The 10000-nt window shown below is 44.3% G+C and overlaps 1 protein-coding gene across 1 annotated transcript in view; it reads right to left on the reverse strand.

Annotated features, from left to right (window-relative positions):
* Positions 1-10000, reverse strand: part of LOC308301383 (estrogen-related receptor gamma-like) — a gene marked incomplete at both ends in the record, with an annotated part of 47917 nt that overhangs the window by 26588 nt on the left and 11329 nt on the right. The window contains 2 exons of the mRNA XM_080745355.1: positions 2228-2388; positions 4723-5040. Of these exons, the coding sequence (XP_080601481.1) occupies positions 2228-2388; positions 4723-5040 (479 nt within the window). The remainder of the gene's footprint in view (positions 1-2227; positions 2389-4722; positions 5041-10000) is intronic.

The following is a 10000-nucleotide window of genomic DNA, read 5'->3' on the forward strand; positions in this document are numbered from 1 at the left end:
CTATTTTCAGCACGCAACACCTAGAGAGCAACCAAACATAAAATGACTCTCCACTAGTCCCTCCCTAAGGTTTTAGTCTAGTTTTTATTTTGTTGACGAAATTGTCAATATATTTAGTCATAGTTTTAGTCATCATAGCTTAGTTTTTGTTAATAGTTTTTATTTAGTTTTCGTCAGTGAAAAACACGCAGTCGACAAACATTTTTTGACATAGTTTTAGTCGACGAAATCAACACTGGTGTGTGCGTGTGTGTGTGTGCGTGTGTGTGCGTGTGTGTGTGTGTGTGTGTGTGTGTGTGTGTGTGTGTGTGTGTGTGTGTGTGTGTGTGTGTGTGTGTGTGTGTGTGTGTGTGTGTGTGTGTACTGTATATAGAGGGTATGGGCGTGACATCGTCATCATACCCGGAAGTTATGCGGGAACTTTTACTGAGTGGCAAATAACTACGGTACTTTCTGGCCTTGACGGCCCAGATACATCCAAACAGAAAAGTCCTATCTGATTGCATTAAACCAGGGGTTTTCAAAGTGGGTGACGGGGCACCCTTGGGTGCCGTGACGGCAGTCCAGGGGTGCCGCGAGATCATTTGATAATATTTGGAATTGGACACTTGAAAAAATATTTAGTATAATTTTAAACTTGAAGTACAAAGTTATTTCCAGTCAGTTCTAACCAAAATGGCTGTTATCTCAAAGTTTTCCTCGCAACATAATCACTAAAATATCATCACTGTCGGGCAGAAACCTTGTATCTCCAAGTTTCAAATGTGTACGTCTTTTGGTCAAGTAAGGCCCTGCTTCATCATACAAGACTGTCACACAAAACTAGTGAAAACACCCGATCTAGTGTGCTTGTAGATCTGCTGTTTTCACTAGTTTAGTACATTTTATAGATGATAAATACAAAACGAACGGTTTTGGACATACAAGGTTTCCACCCGAAAGGTGCTGGGAGTGAAAATTATAATGTAGGGGTGCCTCGGATTAAAAATATATTTACGGGGTGCCCTGAGACAAAAAAGTTTGGGAACCCCTGCATTAAACTACGTTAAACTCACTTTGCCACTCGATTTGCCATTCACTTCATGGCTCGGGGCACGCCCATAAATATGTTTTTCCTCCAAGGCACTCACCCCTATTATATTCATAATTTTTTACTTCCAGCACCTTATATTTATGCTTATAATATTACCTTTCGCATAACAGTATGATCTAACTGTTTTAGTGAAAATGGTTTAATTTTTTGACTTTAATTACTGATGATGACATCATCTGAATTAATTTGTGTTTAATTGAGTAAATGAATTAATTCACCTCCATATAAGGGGAAACATAAGGGCATTTTTGGCATTATTCTCCCGGATATTATGTTTATTAAATTAGAAATATTATCTAATTATCTCACGGCACCCGTGGACTGCCGTCGCGGCACCCCAGGGTGCCCCGTCACCCACTTTGAAAACCCCTGGTCTATAGGTGTATGTGTGTCTGACCCTGGATGGTTCACACTCTATAACATTCGTAGGATCAGACCCTTCCTCACCCAGGAGTCAGCCCAGCTCCTCATCCAGACATCAGTCATATCAAAACTTGACTACTGTAACTCTCTCCTCACTGGTCTCCCGGCATGTGCACTTAAACCTCTCCAACTGATCCAAAATGCCGTGGCACGATTGGTCTTCATCCAGCCCAAATTCTCACATGTCTCCCACATTCTCCGCTCCCTCCACTGGCTCCCGGTTGCGGCCCGCACTGAATACAAAACACTGATGCTGGCCTTCAAAGCAGCCAGAGGTACGGCTCCTCCATACCTCCAAAACCTGATCAACCCCTACAACCCCACCCGTTCACTCAGATCAGCTAACACAGGGATGCTTACAGAACCCTCGCTAAAAACCCCAGGACAAAAACCCACTCGTCCTAGACTCTTTGCCCTCCTGGCCCCCAAACAATTGACCGTGTATTTTAGATAGCATTTTTTATTATAATGTTCTTTATTGAAAATGTGCTTGGTCTACTCATGTTCTTCTTAGATATCTATTTCTATGCATTTGATGTATTGATGTATTACCTTGCTTATTGTGAGACACTTTGGACTAAATGCTTAAATTGTAAATTGTAATGGTTCTCTTGAAGAAGGCCTTGTAGGCCTCACATTAATGTGTGTGTATGTGTCTCTCACAGAAGGCCTTGAGGGCCTCTCATTATTTTGTGTGTATGTGGTGCTCACCCTGGATGGTCCTCTTGAAGAAGGCCTTGCAGGCCTCACAGGAGGCCACCCCGTAGTGGTACCCGGACCCCACGTCTCCACACACCAGACACACCCGCTTAGCCACCGACCCCAGTATGAAGTCACACTTCACCTGGTCAGACTCCTCCTCCACAAACCTCCTGGTGGGAGAGAGACACCCAGAGACAGAGAGAGAGAGAGAGAAAGTAAAACCAATTACAAAACCAATCTACATATTTAACACAGTACCTAAGATGAGATATAAAGGTGCATGAGCATAGCGAGCGACAACACCTTTTTGGACACTGCTCCTACAGATTTTGGCCTAAAATCACGCAAAGCGGTACACAGTATCTCTACAGTCATGTCATGCCATTTCCCATAATCCCTCCTGGTTGGCTACCATTGCCTTCTAAAGTTTCCCGACTTTACTGGTATACTTAAGGGTACATACATACTACAGGGTGGGGTGATGAGCTATCACTGCGGTGTAGTTTTATAGCAGTCACCTAAAAAGGTGAAGAGCTATCACTCCAGCTGGAGTATACATGAGCCTGCATGCTCCATCTGGAGTGATAGCTCTTCACCTTTTTTAGGTGACAGCTAGAAAACGACACCGCAGTGACAGCTCATCACCCCACCCTGTAGTATATATGGGCCTTTATGGAAGTTAGTTAAAGACTCTGGCCAAATCATGTCTTTTTTTAGCATTTAATGTTTTTGGAGCTTATCTATGAACATCCTGGCTGTATTTGTCACTCAGCATTTCTATAAAGCATCTAATTGTCAGTTCAGAGTTATTAGAGTTCGGAAAGCTGCCCGTCGAAAAGTCGTAACTCTCAGACGAAAGGTTTGGTGGTCGGAGACAGTATGGACAGGCCTTTAAGTAAAGGCATAAGAGCAAAATACAGCAGTGTCAAGTGTGTAGTCATCTTGTACAGCCAGGCAAGGATAGGCCAATCATGTCCTCCTCAAAGAGATGTGTATTATTAATTTATGAATGTGTCTATTTTCTTTTTTCTTCATTTATTTTTTTTTATTTTTTTTGGGGGGGGGGCCTCTGCATGTTTATAACAGGGATGTGGCATATTAGCATATTCATGAGGGGTTGTTATATATTAATAGATCCTGGCATTGTAAACGAGGGTACAGATAGGTTGATTACCATGTCGTTTTATTGATCAGAGATGAGTTTTTCTGAGAATTAAACCACACTTTGGATGTGTGGAGTGCAACTTTAAGGTGCTAAGGGGAAGACATAGACAGACACAGACAGACACAGACAGACACAGACAGACAGACAGACAGACAGACAGACAGACAGACAGACAGACAGACAGACAGACAGACAGACAGACAGGGTTTAACATGGACATGAAGGAAAGATGCTCCATTGAGATGTTTACAGATGCTGGTGTCGGCCAGGACACCTCCCGGTGTCAATAAAACTACGTTATTTGAAGTCCGAACAATGGATTGGACACGCATGGTCGTCTGACACTGTTACCTCTGCCATTCAGGAGACACGGAGACAATGGACACAGAGCACACACACACACACACACACGCACACACGCACGCACGCACGCACGCACGCACGCACGCACGCACGCACGCACGCACACGTGCACACACACACATACACACACACAATGTGTTTGTTCTTTGTCCATTGTCTCTGTCTCTCCTGCTCGCATACACATGCAATCACCCAGGCGCACATGTACAGGGGGGAAGATACAAGTTACCTTTAAATATAAATCCATGAATGTCTCTTTGTCTATCTGTGCTGGTTATTATGTTGTTAAATTACAGTAAAATAACTACAAATGCAAAATGTCATGAAATGGTCACTTTAACAAGGTATTATAATTCTATTCTCCACAATTGTATTCTCCCCATCTTGACAGAATGGTATATTCCCAGGTTCTGCAGGTCAGCTGCACATGTGCAATGCATTATTGTTAATTGTGGCACGTTTACCAACATGCCAAGTTTAGCTGCACTTATGAACAACTGTTCCAGGCTGCCATATCCAGCCCAAGAAACCGTAGAAACAGGGGAAAAAAATAAAAATTACTTCTTAAAATAAATGTATCATGCCTGTTGCTAAGGTATGGCAACATGACTGGTGTCACGTGTGTGCAAGACACCAGTCATGCTGCCATACCTTAGCTTTTTCTGAACCGACGCCACTGACGCACACACACACACACACACACACACACACACACACACACACGTACACGTGCGCACGTGCGTGTGTGTACCAGATCAATAGAATGCAACCAATACTTTCTTCCAAGTGCTCTTCTGTCAATCAATTCATCATCCTATATCGTTTCCCTCTATTCTATTTAAAGGAATCAAACTGCAACAACACACACACACACACACACACACACACACACACACACACACACACACACACACACACACACACACACACACACACACACACACACACACACACACACACACACACACACACACACCTGTTGCTGACTCCATGGCTGGCATTGAGGCTGGCAGCGTGCCCGTAGAGCGTGGCTACGGGAGAGTCCAGCCCGTTGGCGTGGCCCAGGCCCTTGGCGGTGGCACTGGGGGGTGTAGGGGTGCCGAGGAGCGGGGGTCCGCAGCTGGAGGAGTTGGTGTCGGAGGAGGAGGACCCCCCGGGGCTGGGCTGGGGACCCCCCGGGCTGCCCGGGTCCCCCTGGGAGTTGGGGCTGCAGGGGCTGGCCGGCTCTCTCTTTATGGCGGAGGGGCAGGGGTCCACGGGGGTCCCCCTCAGCCCCGACATCCTGCCCAGGAAACTACTGGGGGGGAGAGAGAGAGAGGGAGAGAGAGAGGGAGAGAGAATTAATGTTGATTTCGTCGACTACAACATAATCGACTACCCTGTCGCCGCACGTTATTCCAACCACGTTATTCCAACCACGTTATCCCAACCAGTTCCTTTCCCTTCCATCTGGCGTTCCGGCTGGCCAGGGGGAGGCAGTATAGAAGCCAGGATTACTGCATGTTTTTTTGTGAGGGTATCTACCCTAGGAGACACGAGGAGAACATGCAAACTCCACACAGAAAATGATCATGCTTCTTATCCTCGTTCCTTCAATAACACAAGCTCATATACAGGTTAACCTCGCGTAGCCAGGCTTACTCATCTGCGAAGAGAAGAGCCTGGGCACGATATGAGGCAGAGAGGGGTTAGAAAGAGGGGCTTCCGCCGTGTGAATTTCCCCAGTTTTTTTCACAGTGCGGTGTTCCTTCAAACGTATTCCCCACTGGAAAAAAAAATATATATATATATATGTTCTACATCTCGCGCGACTTCAGATGCGCTCGCAATAAACAATATCCTAACAACAACATGGATTCTGACAAAGTTACACCTATTAAGAGCTACAATCTATTTAGGTTGGTTTCATCAGGGGATGTAAACAGACCAGGGTGTATACAGGTACATCACTTATCTGTATATAGTGTACTACTATCCCTTCTCCATAAACATCCACTCATCCACCCACCCACACCATCTCCCACCCACCCATCCGTCTATCTACAGCAGCCGTTTGGCCGGTCCCATGCATGCAAAGCTGAGGTCCATTACACTGCTTTGTTTTCAGAGCGGCTGATTGCTTAAGCAAACGTAGGGAAATACAGCAGCCAGACAACACCGCCAATACTAGATCACATCTGACTGCTGTCTAATCTAACATGTACCTGTAGCACACATCACCAGTATGACTACTGTCTAATCTAACATGTAGCACACATCACCTACTGAATATACAGTATGACTGTCTAATATAACATGTAGCACACATCACCTACTGTATATACAGTATGACTACTGTCTAATCTAACATGTAGCACACATCACCTACTGAATATACAGTATGACTGTCTAATATAACATGTAGCACACATCACCTACTGTATATACAGTATGACTACTGTCTAATCTAACATGTAGCACACATCACCTACTGAATATACAGTATGACTACTGTCTAATATAACATGTAGCACACATCGCCTACTATACAGTATGACTACTGTCTAATCTAACATGTAGCACACATCACCTACTGTATATACAGTATGACTACTGTCTAATCTAACATGTAGCACACATCACCTACTGTATATACAGTATGACTACTGTCTAATCTAACATGTAGCACACATCACCTACTGTATACAGTATGACTACTGTATAATCTAACATGTAGCACACATCACCTACTGTATATACAGTATACTGTATATCTGACTACTGTCCAATTCTAACATTACCTACTGTATATGTGACTATACTGTCTAATCTAACATCTACCCGAATCTGTCTGTCTGTCTGTCTGTGTGTGTCTGTCTTTAGTATCTGTCTATCTGTCTGTAATTGTAAAGTATTTTTTTTTTTTTTTTTGTATTTTGTATTTTGTGCCCATCTCTGAATATTTGTTATTTTACCCTCTGCACATGACAATGAGAGTTGTTGATGTAAGAGAAAGCAGCTTCCAGTTGTATTATTACAGTAGGTGAGACACATGACTTACAGTTAGTGTCTGTAGCAACACACAGTGAGTGGAAGCCAGTTTTGACAGCCTACTGTACATACTATTCAAATCCAAACTGTTGCACCGCATGGAACATGAAAAACAACCATAATCCAGGGATGCAATTCAACAAGTTATTTTGAGCTTTATGCATTAATACATTACATGTTACTTTGATGAATTGGTGTTTTTCTTAACTTATTCAACTGCTTATTGAAATGTTAGTGAAAATGTGCACGTCCGCACGGTTAAATCCTTTGTGTTCAATCGACTCCAAAGAGAGAACAACACAGAACCAAACGGACCGTTAAGGGTCTGTTTGGTTCCATTTGCAATGTCTTCAGAGAATGTCTTGAACCATTTTGTATGGTGGTATGGTGCTGGACTAGCAGGCACACGCAGCACGCGCATAAGCATGCACAGTCGCACACACATGTGCGTACAGTATGTGGCTTAAGCCGAACACGCAAACAATCACCGCATAGGGATTTAAAAATAAAAACACTGCACAAGGCAGGCTCCCGATTGTCTCCACATGACGCATGACACCTGATCTCTCTATCACACTCACACACACACACACACACACACACACACACACACACACACACACACACACACACACACACACACACGCACGCACACACGATCAGAGCCACGTTCCACTGTGCACACTTACACCATTCTCACTCTGACACAAACTCACAGACGTGTTTTTAAAACATGCTCATGTGTCGCCATAAACACCCCAGTTGCATACCCTCACTGCCACACACACACACACACACACACACACACACACACACACACACACACACACACACACACACACACACACACACACACACACACACACACACACACACACACACACACACACACACACACACACACACACACACACACACACACCCTCACATGCCATTGTGTGCATGTCGCCATGCCCCGCTCGTAAAACACCCCAAGCTGAGGTTCTCTTACACACACACACGCATGCATTCATGCATGCAAGCGTGCTAGCGCGCGCACACACACACACACACACACACACACACACACACACACACACACACACACACACACACACACACACACACACACACACACACACACACACACACACACACACACACACACACACACACACACACACACACACACACACACACACACAAGCTTGTTTTACAACATTTTGGGACAGCATCGACAACGGCTCAAACATGTCAGATCTTCAAGCTCACACTAAATCAGAAACCAGGCACAACCCAAACCCTGGAACATGATGACCACTAAATCAGGGGTCTTCAACAGGGGGTCCGGGACCCCTAGGGGGTCCACAGAGTTACTTCAGGGGGTCCTTGTGTGATAGAAACCTTTTTTCTCCTTTTTTATATTAACCACTTGAACCCTAGCGTCCATATTCAGAGAACTTTAGCCAAAAAATAGCAGATCTACAAGCTCACAACGCCTCGCGCTGTAGATCGGCTATTTTTTTGCAAAGAGCTTTGGTGTAGAGGGGGAAAAGAGCAGACTAAGTACAGAGTGAAAGGTCAAGTTTATTAAGTATTGACGGTTCAAGTGGTTACATATCTGAAAACACAAATTGACATGAATCCAACATACACTGATGATTGTGCTGTCAAACAATGAAACTATATGGAATCTGGGGGTCCCTGCTTCATCTCTCTCTCAGCTAAGGGGTCCTTGGCCTGAAAACGTTGAAGACCCCTGCTCTAAATGTTTAATCCCAACCTCAATCTGAACTTCTTTATGATTGTAGACTTATCTCGTAAAGTTGTACATTGTAAAAAAATCTCGTACAATTCTTGTGAGGAACAGAAAAACTATCCTCACAACGTCTATTTCTCGAATTCTATTAAACATGTGGGGACGTTTCGGCTCTCTAAGGCAGTGGTTCTCAACCTGTAGGTCGGGGGGTCCCCAGATGATTAACTTAATGTGCAACATTGTTTTCTCACTCAACAGTAAACAAACCAACATAAAGTTGAAGTGTATTATATGCATGTTTCTGAAGTGACAATTTAAGGACTTTTTAATACCTCAAAAATGACTAATTAAACATTGGCCAAATTGTCAATATTAGAGGCAGAAATTGTGAAAATAGTGCTCGTCAGGGTGGTTGGGTTCCCCAGTTCATATATGATTTTCTTTTGGGGGGGGGGGCGGCCTGAGAAGGTTGAGAACCACTGCTGTAAGGTATAGTACTAAAAGCGCATGTACTTGCGCTCGCTCGCATGCACACACACACACGCACACACATCACACACACCAGATTGATCTGTGCTATAATGGTGAGGCCGCGCTCCCTCTTCCTGTCATGTAAATCACGGTGCTTCACACGCGGCCGCCGCACATTTGGTAGTCAAACACCCCGGCTGCTCTGAACCACCTCCAGAGTAAACCAGCGCCATGCGGGTGGGTTTGGTGGTGGGTTTGGTGATCCCCTCTACCACCAAACCCACCATTATGATCCAGTACACTGCAGAACCGTTCCAAGTTGATCTGTTCTGTGCACGGAGGGTTCCCAGTTCGATCCCGGGCTCCCCCAGAGCTAGACAGACTGACAGACAGACAGACAGTTTACACTGATTACAATTTACATTTTAGGCACTTAGCAGACACTCTTATCCAGAGCAACTTACAATAAGCAAGGTAATACATCAATAAAATATGCATATAAATATCAATCTAGAAAAATAACATAGGTAGACCAAGCACTTAATCAGTAAAAAACCTAAAACATGCAATCTATCTTTCATGTCTGGTCATTGAGGGTAGGCGAGTGCTATGGTAAGTGCTATGGGTTTAGGTGGAGTCTGAAGAGGTGAGTCTTCAGTCCACGGTGGAAGCTAGGGAGTGAGTCTGTTGTTCTAAGTACGACAGGGACTTTATTCCACAGTTTGGGGGCCAGGAGTGCGAAGAGTCTAGGACAAGTGGACAGACAGACAGACAGACAGACAAATCAGTTTACAGCAGTGATTCAGAAGCTTTTCGGGTCGTGACCCAAAAGAGATATTAGACGTTTAGACCCAAACTTGCATAAATAGCTTTGCACCGCGTTACAAGTAGGCATGGTCCGATCAGGTTTTTTGGAACCGATCACCGAGCACCGATCACAAAAGTTTGATCACCCGATACCGATCAATCACCGATCCGATCAAGTTATTATTTATATATTATTTATATTTTCTAA

The sequence above is a fragment of the Nannobrachium achirus genome (assembly GCF_963921795.1).
Source record: "Nannobrachium achirus genome assembly, chromosome: 16".
Classification (NCBI taxonomy): domain Eukaryota; kingdom Metazoa; phylum Chordata; class Actinopteri; order Myctophiformes; family Myctophidae; genus Nannobrachium; species Nannobrachium achirus.